Source organism: Balaenoptera ricei, chromosome 19 (genome assembly GCF_028023285.1).
Source record: "Balaenoptera ricei isolate mBalRic1 chromosome 19, mBalRic1.hap2, whole genome shotgun sequence".
Lineage (NCBI taxonomy): Eukaryota > Metazoa > Chordata > Mammalia > Artiodactyla > Balaenopteridae > Balaenoptera > Balaenoptera ricei.
The window spans coordinates 390,083-417,554 of record NC_082657.1 but is presented as its reverse complement, the minus strand read 5'-3'; the positions used below and the strand labels follow the sequence as shown (position 1 = coordinate 417,554).

Sequence of the window (27,472 nt, the reverse complement as noted above, 5' to 3'; positions counted from 1 at the left end):
GCGATCCCGGCCCTTGGCGGTACAGCCTTCCTCCTCCATTCCAAGGAGCGCAGCAAAAGGAGGGCTCCGAGCCGCTCAGTCTCGCCCCGGGCGGGAGCGGGGCGACCAGGGAGATGACCGAAGTGCACGCGGCGCCCTCTGGGAGATGTAGTTCGGCGCCCGCCCACCCAGGCGCAGTAGCGGCCCGTGGCGGGCGTGGCCTTCGTCCTCCATTCCAAGAAGGAGCTCGGCGTGGGAGGGTCCCAGGGTGGGAGAAAAGGCAGAGCTCAGTATTCGAACCCCTCAGCCTAGGCCCTGGGCGGGGGCGGGGCGCACCAGAAGACGACCGGAAGGGCACGTGCTGCCTTCTGGGAGATGTAGTTAGGCGTCCCTGCGCAGGCGCAGGTTGGTTGGTGACTGCCGTGGCCTTTGTCCTACAATCCCGCGGGTAAGTGAGGTTGGGGGTGGCCGGGGCGGCGGAGGCCGAGCCGGGAGCGGGTCCAAGGTCTTCTATGGGGCCCCGGCCCGGGTGTGTACCTAACGGCGCGCGTCTGTGTCTCGTCTCTTCTGCTGCTTTGGGCCCAGGGCGGGTCGCTGGGGGTAGTATGGGCGGGGCCGAGTGGGCGGGGCCCGGTTTGGGTAGTGGATTTGGGGGTGGTCTCAGGGTCCGAGAGGAGGGCTTGGGGCAGGGGTTGGGTACTGGCTTTGGTGGAAGGCATTGGGGTCTCTGGCTTCGCGAACATAGTAAGAGATTGGCTGGCCGGACCCTTCAGAGCCTGGAGCCAGCCTGACCTGCATCCCTTCCCTATTTTGGTGGGACGTCCAGGGTTTGGAGAGTGGGTAAGGTCAAGGCCCCACCACAATGTCATCTCTGGAGCTTCACCTTCCTGAGGGACTTCTGTCTAAAGAATGAAGGTGAGGGAGAGCCAAAGCACCAGATTTTGATCCTAGCCACCTGGGACCCAGGAAACAGACTCATTGTATTAAAATCTTATTGAGCACCGACTGCATGCCATGCACCATCCAGGCGCCTTCATTAATTCAACAAGCAGGTATTTATATGTCCTGGGTGCGAGGCCCATCTTATATCCTAGAGCCCCCCAATATTGTCTCCACACTGGATGCCGCAGGAGAGTCAGGGAGATGATGATAAGCCCATAAAATATCACTAAACAAGATAACTCCCATCCAGGAAACTGCAATGAAGACAACGGAGCACAAGCTGGATGGGGCAGAATCAGGGGTGCATAGGCAGGGTCGTCAAGGGACAGTACAGAGAGAAGGGAAACACGTCCTACCTTTGGCCTGAGTTTCATTTTGGGCAATCAGCCAGGGAACGGCTTGTAAATCACTGGGAATTGGGCCGTGCATGTAGTAGATGCTAAACAGATGCTGACTGAAGCAAGAGACTTCCCTCCCAGCAACAGTCGCCTTCCTGTGTATTCTGCTGCCTGCTGGGCTCCATTGCCAGCCGTTTTCACATTTTAATTCCCATAAGCTCTGTGCTGGGTCACCACTCTCATTTTATGAGAGGGAAGTTGCCGCACACCATACAGTGCCCAAGACCCCCGTACTGTCTGGCTTTCTGTCACAGTAAGTCATCACCCTGGAAATCATCTGTGCAACCCAGACTGTGCTCCTTGCCCACCTGGCGGTCAGTTTTCCTGTCTGGAATGGGTAAGGAAAATTTGAGCTCATACTTCTACAGTGCCTGGAATAGCACCTGGGTGCACAGCAGGAGCTCGGGAAATGCCAAGCTGAGGTTGCACTGCTGTTGAGTTTGGCCTGGGTGCTGAGCTCCTTCCACCTGCACACAGGGCTTCCAGGGCCTGGGGTTACTGGTCCAGTCTCTCACATCCCCTTTCCCCCTAGAACTGCCTGCCGAGGAGCTGGCTGTTCCTGCAAGAGGCCCGAGGAGGAGGGAATGACCGCCGGGCTCCTCACTGCCAGGGACCCGGTGAGTACAGCACCGCCTCACTCTCAGGCCTCCCAGGCTCTACCTGTGGTCCCCACCAGGCTCGTTCTGCCCTCAGGGCCTCTGCCCTCACCAGGAATGTGCTTTAATCAGCTCTATGTCCTCCTCCACATCTCACCTCACCACCTCCGAGAAGACCTCCTGGATTCCCCCCCCGCCCCGTGCCACCCTGGCAGACATGGTTCATCCATCCCACTGATGTGTCTGGCACTTTCTCAACACAGGGCTCTAGGTCTGTTCTCCCAGCTCACTCTCTTCATCCAGTCACTTGGCCAACCTGTACTGAGCACTGCCAATGAGCAGGCACCATTCCAGGCACCGTTCCAGGTACTCCAGGTAGAGAAACAGACAAAATGAGCAGAAATCTCCATCCCCGGGGGCTCACAGACTACATGAGGAATGTAAACATGCCAAGTGTTGGGCAGGGAAATGAGGCCCAGAAGAGGGTGGGCTTGGGGACCAGGCATTAACCAGTACAGCCCAGGAGGCCTGTCTGAGGAAGTGGCCCCCAAACAGACCTGCAGGAAAGGAGAGGGTGAGGCCAGGGCCCACAGGGAGAATGTTCCAGGTGGAGGGAACAGCATGAGCAAAGGCCTGGAGCTGGGACCACGCCAGGCACCTAACATGAAGACCAGGCACACGTGCGGCAGGAGGACCAAGAACCAGGGCTCCTAGGCCGGCTGCAGGGGCCTGGGGCCTTGGGAAGCAGTTCTGGCCATTTTGGCCACGTGCAAAGGCCCGGCACACAGTAGGTGCACAGTGAATGGGTGAACAATGAATGTTCGGAACTCTGGTCAGTGCTGGACACATGTCACTCTGTTCAGCCCCCACATCAGTCCCACGAGGTGGGATGAGGAGGAGATCAAGGCACAGGGGCAAGTCACGCAACTGGGAGTGGCTGAGGCAGGCGTGAGCTCAGGACCCCTGGCCCGGCTCAGACCACCTGCCCCCTGAGGTCCCCAGTGCCCAGCACACATCCTGCTGCCTTCATGGCTCCTCCTCCAGATCCCTGTGTGGTTGCCCAGCAGGGTCCCCCCATTTTCTCCAGAGCACTGGCCTCTCCTGGGGTTTTCATTTTTGCCAGCTCCCCCACCCTGCAGCTAGCATACAAGCACCAGGAGGCGGGCTGTGTTTGTCCTGTTTCCACGGCCTCTGCAGCGCCTAGAACGGTGACCTGCACTCGGTAGGACTCCGCACATAACCACTGAGCGAGACCTAATGAGTCTGGAAGGTGTGGAGCAAGCAGGGAGGGTTGGTGAGAGAAAATAAAACCTCCCCGGGCCCCCCAGCACAGCTGTTTGAACGGTGGGTCCTCAGGTAAACCACCCACTGTGCACCGGGCCAAGGGTACACACTTCCTGTGAATTCCCTCACTCCTCCCAACAGCCCTCAGGGAGCTCCCAGTAACTTGCAGATGAGGGCAGGGAGGCCCAGCGCAGTTAAAAGACAGCTGGTGCTGGAGTCTGAATCTCCATCATGTGGATCCAGGGCCGGGTCTTCACAGCGTCACCTCCCAGATGCCCAGTTCTGGTGGGAGAAATTCTAGCAGAGGCGGATTCTGCCTGGTAGACCAGGGTCCAGGATGTGGGCCACCTTGTGTCCCTGACTCCCGCCCACATGGCCAAAGTCTATAGACCTTGCATCTCCCCCACTAGCCATCCATAGCACTTGCTTCTGTGAGATGAAAATCCCTTTGTGGAGGATGTCTGCCCAAACCTCACGGGCCTTAAGGGAAATCATAAACTCCCCACTTGATCGCGGAAGAAACTGGCCTTGTTCTCTATATCTATGAGTCTGCTTTTGTTTTATTATATTCATTCATTTCATTATTTTTTTAGATTCCACATATAAGAGATAATACTCAGTATTTGTCTTTCTCTGTCTCACTTATTTCACTAAACATAGTATCCTGCAGGTCCATCCATGCCGTCACAAATGGCAAAATTTCATTTTTTATGGCTGAGTAGTATTCCATTATATGTGTGTGTGTGTGCGTACATATATATATATATATATATATATATATATGTATATATATATATATACTTATATGTACATATATATATATATATATATGGCACATCTTCTTTATCCGTTCATCTGTTGATGGACACTTAGCTGCTATGAACACTGGGGTGCATGTGTCTTTTGGAATTACTGCTTTTGTTTTCTTCAGATATATACCCAGGAGTGGGATTGCTGGATCCTATGGTAGTTCTGTTAACCCATTATCTAAATGTCCAAAGTTGAAGACTAGGAAACAGTCCTCAGGGGTCCTGCCACTGGAGACCCCCACCCATTTCATTTTCCTGGCCACTCTCCATTGGCTCTTTGTCTCCGCAGCCCCTCTTCTGTGTATTCAGGCGTCATTTATGCACAGCGTAGATTTATCTGAGTGTGCAGCCTGGCAACTGCATGTATGGACACCAGTGGATGGTGCAGCTGAGGCACAGGAAGTTCCCAGCCTCCCTGGGGCTCCCTCGTGCCTCTCTCTCAGTTGCTGCTGCTGTGACATCTCAGGGGTCCTTGTTTGTCCAAGGAGGAACTGATAGGAGGGTGCGAGTTCCTTGCCGGCCCAGAACTTCCATTCTGACCCCCAGGGTGTGTTTTTCTCTCACTTGTCTTTCAGGGAGGTGGTTCAGCCACATGGCCAGTAGGCGGACGCGCTGGACCCAGACTACCCAAGTTCAAATCCTGGCTCAGCCCTTTCTCCCTGGGTGATTTTGGGTGACTTCGTTGGCGTCCTCCCTGGGTGAACAGTGGTTGGATGTGATCACCCGTGGCCTGGGGTTATTAAGTGAGCAATCCACGTGCATCTTTCAGCACCATCTATGTGTTTGCTCTGAATTTTTTTTTTAAGGTTCACAAATTTAAAGTTCTTAATGTATCAAAACCCTGATATCTTTCATAGTGATTTCTAGGTTGATGAATTGGCTTATTTATTTTTTTAAGGCCACACAATCCCATAATGATAGTCTCATTATAAAAATGTCAAGCAGCACTTATGAAGTCCCCCTTGCACCTCAGCCCCGTCTCCCAGGCTTCCATCTAAAGTTGCCGCTGCTGTCACTGCCATGCGCCTCATTTTCCTGTGTTTATGTACACATTTTCAGACAAATATTAGAATTAGAGCTTTGTTTCCTTTTACATAAATAGCACTGGGCTGGCAACGTCCCACCATCCAGGATTTTTCCATCTGGAAGGTTATTCCCCAGCTGTGCGTATCAGTGCCCCCCGTCTTGTGCTTGGCTGCAGATTTTCCAGAACCTGACTTTGGCTGCTCTGCCACGATGGGCATCAAGGCCATTACCAGTTGCCTGTTATGACATTGCAGCAGGGGAGCAAGGTTCTTGGGGGAAGGGGGAGATGGAGGGGAAGTGGAATTGCTGGCGTAACAAGTGTATATATTTTTAAAAACCTGCCAATTGTGAAAGCAATCCATGCCTGGGAGCTAAGCCATCCTCTTCTCAGAAGGACCAGACTCTCTGTCCTCTTGTTTGCCTTTTACTTACTGATTTGTCAGCTCTTTGCATGTGCTGGCCACTAATCCTTTTCCTTCCATTTATGTTGCAAATATTCATTCTGCTGTCATGGGACCTTGAAGTGGCTTGTAAAGACTTTGTCATCTAGAAGTCATGAATTTTGATTGCTGAATGTATTATTTTCCTGTCGATTCTGTAACAAATCCTAACAAACTTAGTGGCTTAAAACCACACAATTTATTATTTTATGGTTCTGGAGGTCAGAAGTCTGTAGTACATCTCACTGGGCTAAAATCAGTGTGTCAGCAGGGCTGTGTTCCTTCTGGCAGCTCTAAGAGAGAATCCACTTCCTTACCTTTTCCAGCTTCTAGAGGCCTCCCACATTCCTTGGCTCCTGACCTGCTTCTATCTTCAAAGCCAGCTTTGGCCATTTGAGTCTTCCTCACATACTGTTACTGTGAGGCTGACTTTTCTGCCTCTTCCCCATTGAAAGACCCTTGTGATTATATTGGGCTCACCAGGATATTCCAGGATAATCTCCTTATTTTAAGATCAGTGGACTAGCAACCTTAATACCATCTACCATCTTTTTTTTTTTTTTGGCCACACCATGGCATGTGGGATCTTAGTTCCCCGACCAGGGATCAAACCCATACCCCCTGCAGTGGAAGCACAGAGTCTTAACCACTGGACCGCTAGGGAAGTCCCATCCATCTGCCATCTTAATTCCTCCTTGCCATGTAATCCAGGGATGGTAGTGACACAATTCTGCCTACCACACTCATTTTTCTTCTTTCTGACTTTTAGTGTTTTATATTTTATTTGTGAAGACTTTCTCTACCACCCATTTATTAAATTCATGGCCTATACTTTTCCAACTTTTTCCTTTTTTATATTCATCTCTTTAAGATTTCTGGAATTTATTTTTATTTATGGTGAGGTAGGGATCTACTGATTTTTCCCCCTAACAGAGGGCCAGTTGCCCTGGTGTGTCCATTGCTTTGAAATGCTCCCACTACCACACTGATTTTCCACGTATACATGGATCTTCATGTACTTGAATTTAATTTACACGTGAACAGATTCTTAATAAAGTCACCCAAATTCAATCCTTGGATTTGCTGCTTACTAGCTTTATAACTTTGGGCAAGACACTTAAGCTTTCCCAGTCTCCGTAAAATGTGCTCGTGGCAGCATGGACCCTCTCATCTCTTAAAGAGGGCTTTGTTTCATTCATTATGTATGCATCTTGGACCCATCAGGATGTTATTTTGGCCAAAGGGTGAGGCAGGGAGCCAACCTGACAGTTTTCAGATGCTCCTTCCTCGCTGCCCAGACCCAGCTGCTTCTCGGAGGGGCCACCCACGCAAGCACACTTCCTGTGAACCCAACACGCCAGGACCGTCCTCCCCTTCATTGATGACACATCAGCAGCATTTCTCATTTCAAGAGACTCTTCTCCAGCAGGGTCCCAAGCCCCACAGTAAAAACCTGATCCAAATCCCCAGACCCTCCCACCCACTTGGCCAAGGCCCCCGTTCACCAGATGCTGCCACTGGCAGCCACGCCGGGGACACTGAGGACGCTCATGTTTGACGTTTCAGGAGCAAGTGACTTTTGAGGACGTGGTCGTGGAGTTCACCTGGGAGGAGTGGGGGCAGCTGGAGCCGGCCCAGAGGACCCTGTACCGAGATGTGATGCTGGAGACCTTTGGGCTCCTCGCCTCTGTGGGTGAGGCCACCCCCGTGCCCCTGATGGTCTGCCTACAGTACAGATTCTAATTTTCCTGGGATAAAAGTGGGAGTAGATCTAGGCCATAAAAGCAAATACCTTAAAAGCAAATACTTGGCCTTCAGGGACCTGTTTCAGTGCAGGGAATGTCAATTAGGATGTTTTGGTTGCGAATGACAGACCCTAGCTAACAGTGCCAGAAGCAGAAAGTCATGGGGTAAGAGGGACATACCGGGTCCCGTGACCACAGAACCCCGGGTAGACCTGGATCTTCCTATGGTGCTGTCGGGACCCCTCTGCTGCCCACCCCCATACCCCTTTCTGCCTCCTTTCGCAGACGGGCCCCTCTGAAGGTGACAAGACAGCTGAGAGGGTGCCTCTCCCAGGTTTGAGACCAGCAGAAGAGGCAGGCTCTGTGTCCCGGGCACCCATAGAAGGCCCCTGGGTTGTCTTGGTTTGGCAGCCAGGTCCCCTCCAGGCCGGTCATTGTTGCAGGCACGGGACGAAGCAGAGCTCTGATTGGCCACACCGGGGCCAAGGATGGGGTCGGGGACTGAGTGAGGGGAGGAGGTCCCTAAGGAATGTCAGAGGCTGTTACCACACCATGGCCTCCTGGAACCCCAGCCACTTGGGTCCTGGGAGACTGAGGGTGGAGTGGGCAGAGGGCTGGGGAGGGTCCTGGGACACAGATGCTCACTCCATGGGTTTCTCCCTGAGCAGGACACTGGCTCCCAAAGCCGGACGTCATCTCCCTGCTGGAGCACGAGGTGGAGCTGTGGGTGGTGGACAAGGGAGCCCCCCGAGGTGTGTGCACAGGTGAGATGAAAGCCCTGCAGGTCTGGGAGGAACCCATTCACCCCCCAGGTTCTCTCTCCATTTCTGCACTCAGATTCTTCAGAGCAAATTAACTACTCAGTCTTTCAGGGAACATTCGCCAAGCATCCATTTTGCTGTGAGTGAGACCAAGTTCCCATCTTCACTGAATTTACATTTTTGGTGAGGGAGAGAGGCACACAATAAATAGCTAAAATAATAATAATAACAGTGAACAAGATGATTACAGATTATGATGAATGCTGAGAAATGGAAGCAGGGGATGAGGTAGAGACTAGGATTGGGGTGAGGACTGAGCAGAGAGATGAGGGCTAGCCTCTCCAAGGAGGTGGTGTGTGAGCTGAAGCCTAAACCATGAGAACAATGTGACCATGAAACAATCTGGGAGGACAGAACTCCAGGCAGAGGAAACAGCAAGCACAAAGCCACCAAGGCAATGCAACAGCCAGCTCTTGCCATGTAACAAACACTCCAGCCTCAGTGGTTTAAACCAAAGAATCATTTATGACTCATGCATCTGTGGGCTGGTGGATCCAGGCTGGGCCCTTCCATGTGCCTGTAGGTTGGCTGGGTAGTTCTACTCTTCATACCTCTTGTCCAGCTCCTGAGACCAGCAGGCAAGTCTGTTGGGAGTGGGAGTGTCCCGGCCCTCTGGCGACAGGCCCTGACCCTATGTAAGCAGTGGCCCATCACCAGGGCCTAAGAAGGGATGGGCCAGTGTGTAGGGGAGTTTATAACAGGGTCTCCCTAGCCTCAAATAATAACCAGTCCTTACTTAGTATATCACCTTCCGATTGGTGCTGTGACAAATTACCACAAACTTAGTGGCTTAAAGCAACACAAATTACCTTACAGTTCTAGAGGTCAGAAGTCCAAAATGGGTCTCCCTGGGCTACAGTACAGTGTCAGCAGGGCAGTGTTTCTTCTGGAGGGTTTGGGGAAAATCCGTTTCCTTTCATTGTCCAGCTTCTAGAGACTGCCCACATTCCTTGACACAAGGCCTTATCCATCTTCAAAGTCAGCAATAGCTGGTCAAGCCTTCTCACATCATGTCCCTCCTGCATCTCTCTTTCACAATGAAGAACTCTTATGATTACATTGGGCCCACCCTGATAAGCCAATGAGGGTAATCACAGATGATTGCTAATGTCAAATGATGAGCGGCCTAATTCCTCCTTGACATGTAAGGTAAGCACAGATTCAAAGGTTCCAGAGATTAGGATGTGTATATATTTGGGAGCCACTGTTCTGCCAACCACATCTGGCTTGACCTTTTTTATTTTTAGCTTTTCACTAGAGTGTAACATAAATGGGAAATGTGCCCATGTCACACCTTTAGGCCAGTTCGGTGTCAGCATGGGGACACCGAAGCTATGGCTCTGCAGAGAGGGCAAAAATGAAGGAGGAGGAGGAGCAAATGTATCTGTTTGTTTGTTCAGCATGCCCATTGAGCTCTGCTCTGGGCTGGGGGTACTCCAGGCCCGGGGTGTCTGTCAGCAGTTTCCCTGGATGCTAGCTCTCTCCTCAGCACCGTCTCCCACCCTCATTCTCTGTGCTCCCCCTGAAAACCCCATCCACACCCCTACACCAAGTCCTCCACCCTGGTTATTCTCTGTGCTTCTCCTCCCTCTCCCGTTCCTTCTCCGATTTGCAAAACTCTTATTTTTTTTAATGGACAAAGCCACCTGTGCCTTGGACCTTTCAAAACCATCAGTTTTATTCTTCCATCCACCCACCCAGCCACCACAAACTCTTCCCCCAGAACTGGGATTAAGGGACATTTCCATTTTTCTGTTTCTTTCAGACTTTGAAACTAGACAAACCAAACTATCAACTGTGAAGCAAGACATAACTGAAGAAATACCCAATAATGCCCTGGTAGAAAGGCTCCTGTGGGAAAGTCTGTGGAACTCCAAGGGTGAAAATGCTGAGGGCCACTGGGAACAGGGTCGCAAGAGGCCAGACAGCCATGTGGTGCAGACTGCCTTCATGCCTGTGAAGACACCCACTCAGGAGCAGCAGCAGGGGAATGGGTTTGGGGAAAACTTGAGTCTGAGGCCTGATCTCCCAACTCAACCAATGACTCCTAAAAGGCAAGGCCCCCCCATGTGGGGAACACATGGAAAGAGGGAGAATCCGGACTCAGATACTCAACAGAAAACCTGTGCAAAAGAGAAGCCCTACAGATGTCAGGAATGTGGAAAGGCCTTTAGTCACAGCTCAGCACTCATCGAACACCACCGAACACACACGGGAGAGAGACCTTACGAATGTCATGAATGTGGAAAAGGCTTCCGAAACAGCTCAGCGCTTACCAAACACCAGAGAATCCACACTGGTGAGAAGCCTTATAAGTGCACTCAGTGCGGGAGGACCTTCAACCAAATTGCCCCACTGATCCAGCACCAGAGAACTCATACAGGTGAGAAGCCCTACGAGTGCAGTGAATGTGGAAAATCCTTCAGTTTTAGGTCCTCCTTCAGCCAACATGAGCGGACGCACACAGGTGAGAAGCCCTACACGTGCAGTCAGTGCGGGAAGGCCTTCCGGCAGAGCATCCACCTCACCCAGCACCTGCGAATCCACACTGGGGAGAAGCCCTACCAGTGTGGAGAATGCGGCAAGGCCTTCAGCCACAGCTCGTCCCTGACCAAACACCAGCGGATCCACACGGGGGAGAAGCCCTACGAGTGCCAGGCATGTGGAAAAGCCTTCACCCAGATCACACCACTGATACAGCATCAGAGGACACACACAGGCGAGCGGCCCTATGAGTGCAGCGAGTGCGGGAAGGCCTTCAGCCAGAGCACGCTCCTGACCGAGCATCGGAGGATCCACACAGGAGAGAAGCCCTACGGGTGCAACGAGTGTGGGAAAACCTTCAGTCACAGCTCGTCGCTTAGCCAGCACGAGCGGACGCACACGGGTGAGAAGCCCTACTCGTGCAGTCAGTGCGGGAAGGCCTTCCGGCAGAGCACACACCTCACTCAGCACCAGAGAATCCACACCGGGGAGAAGCCCTATGAGTGTAGCGAGTGCGGGAAGGCCTTCAGCCACAGCTCGTCCCTGACCAAACACCAGCGGATCCACACCGGGGAGAAGCCCTACGAGTGTAACGAGTGTGGCAGAGCCTTCAGCCAGCTTGCTCCACTCATTCAACACCAGAGGATCCACACGGGAGAGAAGCCCTACGAGTGTAACGAGTGTGGCAGGGCCTTCAGCCAGAGCTCCCTCCTCATAGAACACCAGAGGATTCACACCAAGGAGAAACCCTATGGGTGCAATGAATGTGGAAAATCCTTCAGCCACAGCTCATCGCTCAGCCAGCACGAGAGGACACACACTGGGGAAAAGCCCTATGAGTGCCAGGATTGCGGAAAATCCTTCAGGCAGAGCACCCACCTCACTCAGCACCGGAGGATCCACACAGGAGAGAAGCCATATGAGTGCAGGGACTGTGGGAAAGCCTTCACACACAGCTCCTCCCTTACCAAGCACCAGAGAACTCATGCTGGGTAGACCCACTCCACATGTTCCGGGACCCAGCAAAGCCTTAAGCCATAACGCATCGCTTACTAGATTTGACCCAGTCATACTCCTGAGAAACAACACAAACATTATACACAAGACTTCATGCTCAGCAAACTCCTCACACCCCCACAGAGAGTTCACATTTACGGAAATGATTGTGGGAATACCGAGCTCTGGGTCATCCATCCCGGGATATCAGCTCATCCAGACAGTAGGGAAGTGTGGAGTTAATCACTGTTGAGGACCTTCAGCCGTGAGTGGCCGCTAATGCTTCATTATAGAACCTACAAAAGAGAAATGGAAAAAAATGTAGTGGATCTGGGGTGGCTTCTAAGGATTCACCATATTCCAAACCAGAGATTTTCAAAGTGGTGACAAACTCAGCAAATGCCTTTCATATAAAAGAACCAAACGCAGTCAGAATTTATCATTATTGTACATTACCTTCTTGGCAGGGGTTGCTTATGAATGGTGCAACTTGACTCTGATATTCCCTAAAAACAATATGGCAGAGTGTTCCAGACATGAGAGTGGCACTTTATGGAATCACCATGAATATTCAGCTGTCTCAGTACAAAATTTTCTGATTTGTGTGTAAATTCTTTGGTCAAGGCACATGGCCACCAGCCTCACAGATGTGAATGCCATATGACAAAGTATCCATGTACTATAAACAGATTTTAAAGTAGTTATATGCATTATGTTGCAATAAGTTAATCTTTATATGCAATGGAATTGAAAAGATTTGTATAGGAAGACTTGAAAGGTAAAGCCACTTCCATGGAGTCTTGCAGATTCTGAGATGGCTTTTGCTGCTCTCTTCTTGCTATAAATTTTTCTACAGGACTCACAGGCATTAGAAATGCAGATGTTGCTGTTTCACAAAAAGAGGAAGATTTTTTCTTTGTTAAGCCACCATCTTATGAGCAAGAGCACACTCACATTGGAACCTTATGTTTTGCAAGATTTATCTCTTGAGAAATGTACAAGTTAATCTTTTGAACTGTTTTTTTTTCATTGATTCTTTATCCTGGTGTTTAATAAGCTTTTGTTTTTATAAAATTTAACTTGAAGGCAGTCTATAGTATTTCACTGAATCCTGAATCCACTAACAGCAGTCACCCTGACAACCGTGATCCTTAAACAGTGACTTGTCACCCTCACTAGAACCCATATGTAAATTGCATTGGCTGGTTTTGGTCACTAACCATCAGTTAGGGTTATAATGATCAGTTTGACTTTTCTAATCACAATGCTAGGATATAAGCTTCCAGGTAACTTGAAATTTCTCCCTTGGGGAAACCATGTTGCAAATAGTCTTCCAATACTGTTCCTCAGTATGCTTGTGGAATGCCCCCTCTTTTTTGGACTTAATTTCAGTCATTTAAAAACCACGTGAGAAAATCATGGCTTGCCATGCCGCTCCCCGCTCGCAGCCCCGTGCCTCGCTCCTCTCCAAACATGGCAAAAATATCCAGCCCTACAGAGACTGAACGGTGCATTGAGTCTCTGATTGCTGTTTTCCAAAAGCATGCTGGAAGGGATGATAACAACAGCAAACTCTCCAAGGCCGAGTTCCTTATCTTCATGAATACAGAGCTGGGTGCCTTCACAAAGAACCAGAAGGACCCTAGTGTCCTTGACCGCATGATGAAGAAACTGGACCTCGACCCTGATGGGCAGCTAGATTTCCAAGAATTTCTTAATCTTATTGGCGGCCTGGCCGTAGCTTGCCATGATTCCTCTATTAAGTCTACCTCTTCCCAGAAGTAAATCAGAGGAGCCTTTGGGCCTGGCCTCCAGCCCCACTCCCTTTCCTTCAGCCTCCCAATTATCATCTACCCCTCACAGCCCACAAATACCCTGAGCCAGGCACACCCACCACCCCATGCAGGCCACTCCTGCTGGTAGTAATAAAACAATATTGTTTTTTAAAGCACACACTGGAGAGTCAAATTTGTGCAAGGGAGGGAGATGACTGGGAGGAATATAAATTAGATTGATGGAAACAGTAACCAGAAGTTGCAAAGTAAATAGTAAAAATGCATCTTGGGTGTATACATAATCATGACTAATGATACCAACATAATCATCTCTAAATTACTCAAACTGATGGAGAGACGTCACTTATTGTTCACTCATTAAATGTCTATACACTCCTACTACAGGCACTGTCATAGGCTCTGAGGATACAGTCAGCAAGACAGACAAGGTCCTGCCTTCTCTGAGGTTACCTTCTAGTTGGGGGGGGGGGAACAATAAGTGAATAAACAAAGAACTATGAGAGTGAAAAAAAAAAAAAAAACCACCACAAGAAAATCAGTAAATAGTGCATAGCAGCACTCTCCAATAGACACAACATAAGCCCCATTGGTAAATTTTAAATATATTGTAATAGTCCCATTTAAAAAGAAGAAACAGGTGAAATTAATTTATATTTGTCCCTATATATCCCAAATGTTACCATCTTGACATGTTGTTTATATAAAAAAATCACAAATGAGATATTTTGCTTTCTTTTTATACTATGCCTTTGAAATCCAGTGTGTGTTTTACATTTACAGTACATTTTAATTTGCTGTAGCCACATTTCAAGTGCTCATTTGCCACATGTAGCCAGTGAGCAGCTGTACAGGACAGGGCAGCTCAATAGCCTTGGTCCTTTGGTCAGGTGTTCTGTCCTCCCTCCCTTTATTACATGTATCCTCTTCCCTTTGCCTGTGCTTCTATCCTTGTGTAGCTTCTTGTCCTCAAGGAAATTAGATGTGCTGGGAAGAGCAGCATCAAAGTCAGTCAGAATAGAGAGAAGGAGACAAGGTGAAGGTTGGCCAGAGATAATAACACCTGCATTATTGTGTGGTGGATTGGGAGGTGGGAGGGGTCTCACGTTAGGAGCCTCTGCACTTGTGGTTTGTTGGCTTTTTCAGAGGGGCTTGCCCTGATGCCTTGGTGAACACCTGTTTTATGACTTACTGCTGTCCTTAGGTTTTTTGGTGCTCATGTTGTCCCAGATATGGCCAATAATAGTCCCTTCAGGAAAGTTCCTGCCATCCCTGTGACATGCCTTCATCATTTTCAGTATAAGATGTTATAAGCTCATCTTGTTTCTACCCTGAAATCAGCCCCGAAATCAGTCATATTTCTGCAGGTCCAAAGAACTGGTTCATTTTAGTAGGGGATGCTATTCAGGACCAAATCTGAGTGCCAGGTGTGCTCATTGCTACTAGGTTGTCTACTGCTGAGCTAGGAAATAAAGGCGCATGTAAAAACACTTATATAGATACACACAAAAAGGTATATGGGTGCATATACATACACAGAAATACCTCCCCTTCCAATCTGTGACTCCCCGTATTTTTATGTCCCTCTTCAATAGGGAGAATGCTGAGACCCCTAAAATAAACATACTTACTAATTTGCTGAATTCTAAAATACTTGTAAAATAGTTTGAGTTGCTTTTCTCAAACCACTACAAAAAACAAACCTACTAAAAGAAATGTAGAATTTGTTTGCTGTTCTTCTTCCATCACCACCCTGCCCAACACATGGTAAAGCACACAAATGGATGACTTATTCTACAGAGAGACAAAAATATCGCCAGATATCCCCACTTGTTAACCTCAGGGGAAGCTGTGTTGGGTCAGGCATTAGGGAAAATGGGTCTGTGCTGAGGGTCTTAACTCCCATCCAAAGGTGCAGGGACATGAACCATTGAGAAGAAACTTGGTAAGAACCTGGGCAGGATTAGATTTATCTGTCCCAGAGTCTCCCTCTCAGAGCAGTCTCCACTACAGGAAACTAGACCCTCCTACTGCAGAAGCCACGCTCCTTTCCCCACATTTCTGGGAAGCCTGGGAGGGTTTCCCTAAGAGCTGCCTCAGTTTGTGTGTGGCCTCTCAGGAGCCCAACTCTCAAGAGACAGTTTTTGTCGGCCAGAGGCTGGAGCTGGAGAGCTGGTTGTTTCACTGAGACTTCTGGAAACTGTCCTTTCTATAAACTCAGGTGCTCACTGGTTGAGAGAGGCCTGAGTTACATTATGTTTTGAGGATCGGGTTTCATGGAGTGGCCATGAAGTAAATGAAGCTGAAACTCCAAGGTCCTTCACTCTATTGCACCCCTTCCAAAGCCGAACAAACACCTCATTTTATCTTAGTAATTTTTAATTCTTCCTCCCAAAGAGGGACTTCTCAGTCATGTGAGCGACAGGCCCAGTGAATCTGGACTGATCCCTCACTCAGGATACTCAAGAAACACACACACATTTATAATGAAGATGTTCACAAATTTTATACAGGCACTGAACACATACATACCAAATCTTGTACACAGAAAAATGACTGGAAGGACGGATACTGAGATGTCAAAAGTTCCTATGAGCTGGGAACATGAGAAAAAATTTTTTCTCCTTCATTTCTTTTTTCTTTTGTTAAGTTTTCCATGATTGGGAGAATTTTCTTCAAAATGGTGAAAAATGAATTTTATTATAGAAATGCTGTAAATAAAGAATTCTCAAGGGAATTCAAAAACCAAAAACAAATGCAGCCAAAATTCCACCATGTTTTATAGTTACAATGTAACAAATATTTGTATTCTACTCCTTGAGCTACACTTAGAAATTTTTCTTCCATGTTGCTACATAGTCTTCTTAATTATCATTATGCTTCATTATTCCTTTGAACGGCTCTACCAAAATTTAAGTCACCGTTCCTCTGTAATTGGGTATTTAACTCCATGTAAATAGGCATCCTAGTCACTTGTATATATTATACTTTTAGTATTCCACCTAGATCCAGAAAGGATTTCAGCCTCTCAATGTATGTAGCTTTCTCCTTTTTTTCCCCACTAATTCTTTAGGAAAAATCACCACACCTGAAATTGAAAGTTCAAGGAATACAAATGTCAAAGTAGTTCTTAAGCAACTGGGCTGTTTGTGTTCCAGACCGTTGCACTGGTTGACACTGATTTACAAAACTCATCAACCCAAATAATAAGGGGGGTCATGTATTAGTCTGCTCAGGCTGCCATAAGAAATAAAAAACAAAACACACAGGCTAGGTGGCTTAAAACAGCACAAATTTATTTTCTCACAGTTATGGAGGCTAGAAGTCCAAGATCAAGGTGCTGTCAGGGTTGGTTTCTGGTGAGACCTTTTTTCCTAGCTTCCTCTGTGCACACTTGGCAAGAGAGAGCAATCTCTGCTCTTTCTTTTTATAAGGACACCAGTCCCATGGGATTAGGGCCCCACCCATATGACCTCATTTAACCTTAATTATCTCCCTAAGGCCCTATCTCTAAATTAGGGGTTAGGGCTTCCACATATGAGCTGGGGGCAGGGGGAAGGAGGGAAGGGGGGCGCGGTGGCACGCAACTCAGTCCATTACAGAAGGTATTCCCACTAATTTGATTTTGCAACTCACTAATGGGCTGAGACATGGTTTGAAAACACTGCATTACTAGGCTCCGAGTGTTTTTGTGATCTCTGTAAGCCACTCCATACCCACGTGAGTTAAAATGGAGAACGGTACGCTACTGAGGACTCAGAAGTAAACCTGCCATCACATATTTACGAAAAAAACAAAACAGCAGGCAAGATTTCTGCTTGAACAGCAGCCCTGGGAAGTTCTAACAAGAGGAACAGACAAGGCTGACTTCAAGAAAGAGCTGGCAAATCACACAACTTAAGGCAACTCTACACTTTGCACAAAGGCCAATGTTCCAATGTGTGGGTGGTGCTGAAACGGTCAGAGAAGAAAGCAGTCTTCTTTCACTCCTGGCGGCTTGTGCTCACAGGTAAGCATCTTTGCAGCTGTGTTTGCAAGGTGAGGGCTTCATGTGCGCCCTTCCTGGGTTCTAAGTGCTTCAGCCACCTTAGCTCGTTTAGAAAACAAGCAGACTTACATCCACACAGACACCGCAGGAAGCCACACAAGGGTTTTGAAGGAGCCCAATGAGTTACTCTGAAATTTCAGGCAGGTAGTTGTCCTTCCCTGGGGGCACTTACAGCAAAGTGGCTCATCTCTGTGCCTCAGAGTGCACAGGGAAAACATCACCTTCCATGTTCTCCAGGAGCTTGCCAATCCTCCACTGGCATGGGCTCCACATGCAGCACAGGGGTGCCCAGGGCACTCTCCAATGCATTGACTTTCTCCTTCTCATGGGAATTCTGGTGCTCAGCCAGGGCCAGGCTGAAGTGGAAGTTTTCCAACAGCTCTGGCACGTGTAGAGCTTCCTGGTGTGGCTCTTGAGATGATCCATGAACGGGAGATACACACAAAGGTCTCCCCGCAAGTGCTGCCCACCTAGGGCTTCCCTTGGGACACCCCCCAGGCTCACGTACTGCAGGGCAGCACATGGCTAGAGATGGCCCACGTGGCCAGGGACCCTGCACTCTGCCCAGCCCAGGAGGTCTGAGGGACCTGTGAGGCCCAAGGGCAACAAAACCTGAGTCTCGATGCAGAAGAGCAAGGTGCACGAGGGTGGGGAGGTGGCTGCTGGGTGGGGGGCCGGGCGAGGCCAGGAGTCCTGGTTGGTGGGAGGTGGGACTTGGGGACAGCAGACGCAGCAGGAAGGGTGAGGAGGGGAGCTGCCGCTGGCAGCCACAGTGCACCCTCGGGGGGACTAAGGGTGCACCAGACACAGCCAGAGGGACAGGGAAGAGGCCATGGAGTCACCACAAAGTGGGTTGGGGAGGAGCCTGCAGTCAGGGGCCACCTGGCCAGCACTCCCCAGGAGGCAGTGGGACGGCTCGAGTCAGAGCCCTCCCCCTGGTCTCAGAGAACTCCCCCACCCTCACCCACCGCTCAGGGCCAGGCTCGTCCCTTAGCTTCCTGGGGAGGCAGCAGCCTGGGTGCCCAAGCCTGGAACCTCAGCCCACCCTAGCTCCTTGTCCTCTGGCCTCCCTAGGGCAGCTGGCAGCACACTGATGAGGGAGGGAGGGAGGGAGGCAGGTTGATAAGACAGGGTGGGACAGGCCCTGTGAGCTGCTGGGCAAGTGGGCTCCCACCCACCCACCTCTGGCTCAGCCTTTGTGGGCCTGGCCTCTCTGGTCTTCTCCTCCCTGATGCTCTCCTGTTCCAGAAGCACGGGGTCTGGAGCAGAAGAGACTGGGGAGAAGGGAAGGCAAAGCTGAGGACTAGATCTCACAGCTGAGCACCCCCAAGCCAGTCAGGGAGGCCCCAGCATGGTCACATCACAGAAGGTCCCAGGGTTCCACTGACCCCACATGTGTCCTCAATTGACAGAGCAGAACAGCCAAGAAGAAAGCAAAAAGCAGCTCAAGCTCAGCAGTGGCCCTAGATATTCAAAGAAAAGCCAAAAAGAGATAACACACTTTTCTACCCATCAGGATGGTAGAGATCTTAAAAAGCAACAATATGCAGTGCTGGCACAGATGTGGGAAAATAGGCACCCTTGTATGCTGGCACTGTACATATATGCTATAGAACTTTTGGAAAACCATGTGGAAATGCCCTTTGTCCAGTGGTCCTGAGGATCCCACCCTACCCAAACAGAACTAACTTCCCACACCCAGGCACGTGTCTGAGGACGTTTCACTGCAGATTTGCAGGAAGAGGCAGAAACCTTAACGGCAGCAAAATTCCCACTCTAGGACAACGAACGGTGGATCCTGTGAAATGCCATGGAGGTGAGGAGGAGATGGCATTGGATATTGAGCCACTGCCTGGAGGGGCCTGGGTGGGTGAGGGGTTGCTCCATGCAAACAGCCAGTGCTACAGGCATCATTTCCAGGGAAACGGGCTGCCAACCTCTGCACAGGCCCATGGGTGAGATGTGTGCATACACAGGTGAGATGTGTACGCACTCAGGTGAGATGTACAAAAGAACACGAAGGGGCAAACGCCAGGGTGCGCACCTTGGTCTGATTTGCAGAGGGTGTGAGGGAGTGGGGAGATTGTTACTTTCTTCTTTATACCTCGATGCTTTTCACTGTTTCTGATAAGCACGTACAATTTGAATCATCTCAAGAGGAATTTAATTAAAAATAATACTCGTGACATTCACAGAGCCTGTGGGGAGAAGGCGAAATTACAGCACAGACTTCCAGGCCTCAGCTACCTTGCTTCCCTCGGGCTCCCTCAAGAACCAGCACGATGGCTCTCTCCTTGCCTTTCCCAACCACAGACCCTGGCCCACCACACGTACCCAAGAGCTGGTTGGTCACTCACAGGTCTCGGGGGTGCCTGGGTCTTACTGGGTTCCAGGTCTTCGCTGGCTCTCACCGGCCCACCTGGAAATGGCAGACAGGAAAGACTCAGCGTGCTTCCCTGTGACACACCGCCTTGCTCAAAGCTGTGGGTGGGCCCCAAGGGAGATCTTGATGGCATCCCCGTTTACACCCAAAGATAGAGTGAGCCCAAGAGGTTCACAGTAAGCTCACAGGGCTGGGGGTGGGGGACAAACATGGACCCAGGCTTCTGACCCCGAGCCCAAGGCTCCAGGGCCCCATTACCACCAGTCCATAGGCCTTGCCCTCAGATGTGGTGGAGACTGCCCACCCAGCCCCAGTGCTCCCCTTCTTCCCGTAATAAGGAGACGGAAGTGTGCCAAGAATACTTACTTAGTTTTTAAGGGGCTGCTTCCTCCTGCTTCCTTACATCTGGAAGGCAGATGTGAGGGCAGAAACCCAAGCAGCCTTCCTGGCCCATGAGGGTGATGCCCCTGGGCAGGGTGGTGGGGGCCAGATCCCTGCTGACTGAGGAGCTGCCCCACCAGCTCAGAGTGTTTAGCTTCTGTGCCTCTTATACATGAGGGAACTGAACTCTCTCAGGTAACCCGCTGGCTGGGGTCTGGGCTCCATGCTGTCAATGTCACTCCTTCCAGGGCTGATCCCCTCCCATTCCTCAAAGGCATACTCTCCTCTGGGGAGGTGGCCTCACCTGGCTCCGCCAGGGCCTTGGTGAGGTCCTCCACCAGGGAGGCTGCCTTCTTGCAGCTCTTGGGCTGCTCTGCCACCACCCTGGGCTGGAGCTTGTGGAGTAGGATGCCCAAGAACTGCTCCATCACCAGCAGCTCCATCATGTGTTCCTCGGAGTGCACCTCAGGCTGCAGCCACTCTCAACACAGGTCCCGGAGCCGGGCCAGGGCCTGGTGGGACCGAGCCACCTCCTGGTAGACAAAGTTCCAGAAGTGGAGGCAGGAGAACTCGAGGTCAGCAGGAGCCCTTCCAGGGTTGGTCTTGGGCCCCTCCTACTGGTCCCCAGCTGTTGACTCCGGTGTGGGCAATTCCAGGGGAGTTGGGGAGTTCCTGGGGGTGGCAAACGCTTTCCCCAAAGGCAGCATCTTTCCAAACATGCAAGGCGCCTGTTGTGAAGGGTGAGTTCACGGGATTGAGGCTCCGAGGGAGACAGACCAGGGATGACAATATGCTCTGGGATCTTAGCCAGACTCCACACCTGCAGAGGGACAAAGAGGTACCGACACAGTGAGAGGCACGGGCCTGTGAGTGGGAGTTCAGGGCCTGGCCAGCCCTCTCCCCATCCCCAGGTGATCCTGAAGGGTGGAGGCAAATCCCCTTCACACAGGGCTGTGCAGAGCTCAAGCTTCGCTCCCACCTCCAGGCCCAGCCCTGCCCCCATGTCGCCTTCTCCCCACATTTCCACATCAGATGACTCGGTATTCACAGCGTCTCCTGGCCTCATGCAGAGATTACTCACTCATTATAAAGAGGGAAAAAGTGCCTTTAGAATGAAAAACACGTGGAGTAAGGAGCGTCTTTAGTATCTCAGCTGCCTTCCTCAGTCCCCGCCAAGAACGCGCACACTGGACCCGCTCACGAGAGACAGACAACCAAGAGACATCCTGCGTGACCGGCCTGGGCGCCCCAAAAGCCTCAAGACCAGGAATTTAAGGAAGTCACAGTCCCAAGGAGCAAGCAGAGGAAAAGCAACAATGTGTCACGCCGGGCCCTGAACGGCTGGGGAGCAGGAGAAGACACGACTACAGGAGGTTGTTGGGGTGACTGGGGGAACAGGGACCAGACCCTGGTATGGAGTCGAGGATGGTGGAACTGTCCAACTTGGCCTCCGATGAGTCAGCTAAGAGGCAGGTCTGTGTATGATGGGATTGGGGAGGGGGGCGGAGAAAATGGAGAGAGAGAGGGGTAAGGGAGAGAGACAGAAGTGTGCAAAACATAAAATACCAACAGGTGAATCTGAACAAAGGGTATGCAGAAGTCCTATCTGACACTATTTTAAAAAGGTCCAAAAGCAATCCTCTGTGGTCCTCAATGCCCGTTGCCGGCTGACCCATTCTTGCCCTTTCCCCGATAGGGTTTCCCTCGCCCACCTAAGAGGTCCCAGAGCAGAGGCAGGCACCTCACTCAAACCGAACCCACGTCCGGGTGACGGGGTAGAGACGCAGGGCGACCGGCCGGCAGAGACGACCCCGCGCTCCAGGCCGCAGCCCAGGGCGGCTTGGCACCGTCCCCTGCTCCCACCTGAGCGCCCACCACAGACACCCTCAGCCGTCAAGCCCCCTCCGGTCACCTCGGAACGCAGCTGCGTGCGTACACGAGCCGGGCCGCTACAACTCGCCTCTCAGGAACGGTACGTCGCGGCCGCCAGCCTGCGTTCCTTCGGCGCAGCGGCCCCAGGAGCCCGGCGCGATGGCGTCGGGCCAGACTGCGCGTGCGCGGAACCTGCGACGCCCAGAAGGCAGCAGGTCATCGGCGCGGACGTGGGCAGAGCGAGGACGCGACGGCAGACCAGACAGCCAATCAGAGGCCGAGCTAGCCTAGCCTGGCGTCCGACCTCCCTTGCGCCTGCGCCGTCCTTGATGCCATGGCAACGGCATAAACAAGAGAAGACCAGAGAGACAGACGGAGAAAGGAAGAGAAGAGACACATACGCAGAGACAGAGAGCGGGGCATAGAAGAGGAGACACGGACGCAGAGACGAGGAGGGAGAGAAAGGTGAAGACAAGAGGCGCGCACACCCAAAGATGGAGAGACCAGAAGGCCCAGAGTCCCCAAGATAGCGAGATACTGAGGATCACAGACACAAGGAGACCAACAGATGAAGACACAGAGAATGAGAGGAAGACAGACTCAGAGAAGGGGAGATCCAGAGGTTGGGAGACTCTGATGTGGAGAAAGACCCAAGACAGGGACAGGTAGAAATGGGCAGGCCTCGAATGGGGAAAACAGAGACCCTGAGATAAGAAGACCTAGAGATGGAGACAGAGAAGGTGAGAAGCAGAAACGGGGAGACAACAGAGACAGAGAGACCCACAGCCTTAGAAATAGAGGTGAGGGACTTCCCTGGTGGTGCAGTGGTTAAGAATCCGCCTGCCAATGCAGGGGACACGGGTTCGAGCCCTGGTCTGGGAAGATCCCACATGCCACGGAGCAACTAAGCCTGTGCACCACAACTACTGAAGCCCGTGCGCCTAGAGCCTGTGCTCCACCACAAGAGAAGCCACGGCAATGAGAAGCCCGCGAGCCGCAACTAGAGAAAGCCTGCGCACAGCAACGAAGACCCAATGCTGCCAAAAATAAATAAATAAAAATAAATAAATTTATTAAAAAGAAAAAGAAATAGAGGTGGGGACACTGAGAGACAGGGATGTGGGGTCAAAAAAAGGGTTCTGCATATGCAGGGAATTGACAGAATTTGAAGACTAGCCATGCTGGGGGCTTCAGGAGCCGCTGAAATGGAGGAAAACGTAAAAGAAGCGACTGGGGTGAGTGATGTCCTCCAAAACCCCAAATAGGTGTCGCCACTCCGGTAGACAGGGCCAGGGTCAGAATGCTGCTTCCCATTCCAGAATTTTCTAGAGGGCAGTTTATGAGGCTGTCATTTTGTGCAAGCTGATTTTTTAAAAAATGTTTCTCTGAACAGTTTATTTTGCATATTTATTTACAACAATACTCCCATTTTCCGGTATTCGGTTCCATGAATTTTAACTTATATAACCGCCAACACAATCAGAATAAAGAATAGATCCATTGCACCAAAAACTCCTTCCTGAAGACATACAGATAGCCAAAAAGCACATGAAAAGAGGCTCAACATCACTAATTACTAGAGAAATGCAAATCAAAACTACAATGAGGTATCACCTCACACCAGTTAGAATGTCCGTCATCAAAAAGTCTACAAACTACAAATGCTGGAGAGGGTGTGGAGAAAAGGGAACCCTCCCACACGGTTGGTGGGGATGTACATTGGCACAGCCACTATGGAGAACAGCATGGAGGTTGCTTAAAAAACTAAAAACAGTGCTACCATATGATCCAGCAATCCCACTCCTGGGCATATATCCAGAGAAAAATATGGTTCAAAAGGATACATGCACCACAGTGTTCACTGCAGCGCTGTTTACAATAGCCAAGACATGGAATCAACCTAAATGTACATCAACAGAGGAATGGATAAAGATCTGGTACATATATTCAATGGAATATTAGTCAGCCACGAAAAAGAATGAAATAACGCCATTTGCAGCAACGTGGATGGACCTGGAGATTATCATACTAAGTGAAGTAAGTCAGAGAAAGACAAATTTCATATGATACCACTTATACGTGGAATCTAAAAAAAATTATACAGGGACTTTCCTGGTGGCACAGTGGTTAAGACTCCACACTCCCAATGCAGGAGGCCCGGGTTTGATCCCTGATCAGGGAACTAGACCCCACATGCATGCCGCAACTAAGAGTTCGCATGCCACAACTAAGGAGCCCACGTGTCACAACTAAGGAGCCCGCCTGCCACAACTAAGACCTGGCAAACCAAATAAGTAAATTTTTTTTTTTTTTTTGATTTTTAGAAATTTCATGTAATGTCTGAAACATTTATATTAACATATTTCCATACATATTTCCATACAAATACAAATATAAGATTTTTAGAAATTTCATGTAATGTCTGAAACATTTATATTAACATGTTTCCATACAAATAACCCAATGAAAGTTTAGTATTAGTTGTTTTGTTTGTTTTTTTATACTGCAGGTTCTTATTAGGCATCAGTTTTATACACATCAGTGTATACATGTCAATCCCAATCGCCCAATTCAGCACACCACCATCCCCACCCCACCGCAGTTTTCCCCCCTTGGTGTCCATATGTCCATTCTCTACATCTGTGTCTCAACTTCTGCCCTGCAAACTGGCTCATCTGTACCATTTTTCTAGGTTCCACATACATGCATTAATATACGATATTTGTTTTTCTCTTTCTGACTTACTTCACTCTGTATGACAGTCTCTAGATCCATCCACGTCTCAACAAATGACTCAATTTCATTCCTTTTTATGGCTGAGTAATATTCCATTGTATATATGTACCACATCTTCTTTATCCATTCATCTGTTGATGGGCATTTAGGTTGCTTCCATGACCTGGCTATTGTAAATAGTGCTGCAATGAACATTCGGGTGCATGTGTCTTTTTGAATCACGGTTTTCTCTGGGTATATGCCCAGTAGTGGGATTGCTGGGTCATATGGTAATTCTATTTTTAGTTTTTTAAGGAACCTCCATATTGTTCTCCATAGTGGCTGTATCAATTTACATTCCCACCAACAGTGCAAGAGGGTTCCCTTTTCACCACACCCTCTCCAGCATTTGTTGTTTGTAGATTTTCTGATGATGTCCATTCTAACAGGAGTGAGGTGGTACCTCATTGTAGTTTTGATTTGCATTTCTCTAATAATTAGTGATGTTGAGCATCTTTTCATGTGCTTCGTGGCCATTTGTATGTCTTCTTTGGAGAAATGTCTATTTAGGTCTTCTGCCCATTTTTGGATTGGGGTGTTTGTTTCTTTGATATTGAGCTGAATGAGCTGTTTATATATTTTGGAGATTAATCCTTTGTCCGTTGATTCATTTGCAAATATTTTCTCCCATTCTGAGGGTTGTCTTTTCGTCTTGTTTATGGTTTCCTTTGCTGTGCAAAAGCTTTGAAGTTTCATTAGGTCCCACTTGTTTATTTTTGTTTTTATTTCCATTACTCTAGGAGGTGGATCAAAAAAGATCTTGCTGTGATTTATGTCAAAGAGTGTTCTTCCTATGTTTTCCTCTAAGAGTTTTATAGTGTCCAGTCTTATATTTAGGTCTCGAATCCATTTTGAGTTTATTTTTGTGTATGGTGTTAGGGAGTATTCTAATTTCATTCTTTTACATGTAGCTGTCCAGTTTTCCCAGCACCACTTATTGAAGAGACTGTCTTTTCTCCATTGTATATCTTTGCCTCCTTTGTCATAGATTAGTTGACCATAGGTGCGTGGGTTAATGTCTGGGCTTTCTATCTTGTTCCATTGATCTATGTTTCTGTTTTTGTGCCAGTACCATATTGTCTTGATTACTGTAGCTTTGTAGTATAGTCTGAAGTCAGGGAGTCTGATTCCTCCAGCTCCATTTTTTTGCCTCAAGACTGCTTTGCCTATTCGGGGTCTTTTGTGTCTCCATACAAATTTTAAGATGATTTGTTCTAGCTCCGTAAAAAATGCCATTGGTAATTTGATAGGGATTGCATTGAATCTGTAGATTGCTTTGGGTAGTATACTCATTTTCACAATGTTGATTCTTCCAATCCAAGAACATGGTATATCTCTCCATCTGTTGGTATCATCTTTAATTTCTTTCATCAGTGTCTTATAGTTTTCTGCATACAGGTCTTTTGTCTCCCTAGGTAGGTTTATTCCTAGGTATTTTATTCTTTTTGTTGCAATGGTAAATGGGAGTGTTTCCATAATTTCTCTTTCAGATTTTTCATCATTAGTGTATAGGAATGCAAGAGATTTCTGTGCATTAATTTTGTATCCTGCAACTTTACCATATTCATTAATTAGCTCTAGCAGTTTTCTGGTGGCAGTTTTAGGATTCTCTATGTATAGTATCATGTCATCCGCAAACAGTGACAGTTTTACTTCTTCTTTTCCAATTTGTATTCCTTTTATTTCTTTTTCTTCTCTGATTGCCGTGGCTAGGACTTCCAAAACTATGTTGAATAATAGTGGTGAGAGTGGACATCCTTGTCTCGTTCCTGATCTTAGAGGAAATGCTTTCAGTTTTTCACCATTGAGAATGATGTTTGCTGTGGGTTTGTCATATATGGCCTTTATTATGTTGAGGTAGGTTCCCTCTATGCCCCCTTTCTGGAGAGTTTTTATCAGAAATGGGTGTTGAATTTTGTCAAAAGCTTTTTCTGCATCTATTGAGATGATCATATGGTTTTTATTCTTCAATTTGTTAATATGGTGTATCACATTGATTGATTTGCGTATATTGAAGAATCCTTGCATCCCTGGGATAAATCCCACTTGATCGTGGTGTATGATCCTTTTAATGTGTTGTTGGATTCTGTTTGCTAGTATTTTGTTGAGGATTTTTGCATCTATATTCATCAGTGATATTGGTCTGTAATTTTCTTTTTTTGTAGTGTCTTTGTCTGGTTTTGGTATCAGGGTGATGGTGGCCTCATAGAATGAGTTTGGGAGTGTTCCTTCCTCTGCAATTTTTTGGAAGAGTTTGAGAAGGATGGGTGTTAGCTCTTCTCTAAATGTTTGATAGAATTCACCTGGGAAGCCATCTGGTCCTGGACTTTTGTTTGTTGGAAGATTTTTAATCACAGTTTCAATTTCATTACTTGTGATTGGTCTGTTCATATTTTCTATTTCTTCCTGGTTCAGTCTTGGAAGGTTATACCTTTCTAAGAATTTGTCCATTTCTTCCAGGTTGTCCATTTTATTGGCATAAAGTTGCTTGTAGTAGTCTCTTAGGATGCTTTGTATTTCTGCAGTGTCTGTTGTAACTTCTCCTTTTTCATTTCTGATTTTATTGATTTGAGTCCTCTCCCTCTTTTTCTTGATGAGTCTGGCTAATGGCTTATCAATTTTGTTTATCTTCTCAAAGAACCAACTTTTAGTTTTATTGATCTTTGCTATTGTTTTCTTTGTTTCTATTTCATTTATTTC

The 27,472-nt window shown here is 48.8% G+C and overlaps 3 protein-coding genes across 6 annotated transcripts; 2 read left to right on the top strand and 1 right to left on the bottom strand.

The window, feature by feature from the left end:
• Positions 1-455: 455 nt before the first annotated feature.
• On the top strand, positions 456-11,525 carry ZNF135 (zinc finger protein 135). The gene is made up of 5 exons (XM_059903832.1): positions 456-508; positions 1,852-1,936; positions 7,041-7,167; positions 7,888-7,983; positions 9,806-11,525. Exons 1-5 carry the CDS (start codon positions 492-494, stop codon positions 11,518-11,520), a joined length of 2,040 nt encoding a protein of 679 aa, XP_059759815.1. The 5' UTR covers positions 456-491; the 3' UTR covers positions 11,521-11,525.
• LOC132353018 (zinc finger and SCAN domain-containing protein 18-like) lies at positions 9,694-22,161 on the bottom strand. 4 transcript variants are annotated; one of them, XM_059903873.1, is made up of 4 exons: positions 22,038-22,161; positions 20,430-20,945; positions 19,696-19,780; positions 9,694-11,816 (listed from the first exon to the last, which is right to left on the bottom strand). In XM_059903873.1, the coding sequence occupies exons 2-4, from the start codon at positions 20,569-20,571 to the stop codon at positions 11,780-11,782; spliced, it is 264 nt and encodes an 87-aa protein (XP_059759856.1). In that variant the 5' UTR covers positions 20,572-20,945; positions 22,038-22,161; the 3' UTR covers positions 9,694-11,779. The 4 variants fall into 4 exon arrangements, 3 of the variants coding, with proteins under 3 accessions (XP_059759856.1, XP_059759857.1, XP_059759855.1); XM_059903874.1 differs by lacking the exon at positions 9,694-11,816 and adding an exon at positions 19,509-19,559; XR_009498918.1 differs by lacking the exon at positions 9,694-11,816 and having other exon boundaries at positions 19,509-19,780; positions 20,111-20,945.
• LOC132353017 (protein S100-A11-like) lies at positions 12,932-13,728 on the top strand. Its single transcript, XM_059903871.1, has one exon. It carries the CDS (start codon positions 12,949-12,951, stop codon positions 13,303-13,305), a length of 357 nt encoding a protein of 118 aa, XP_059759854.1. The 5' UTR covers positions 12,932-12,948; the 3' UTR covers positions 13,306-13,728.
• Positions 22,162-27,472: the final 5,311 nt, after the last annotated feature.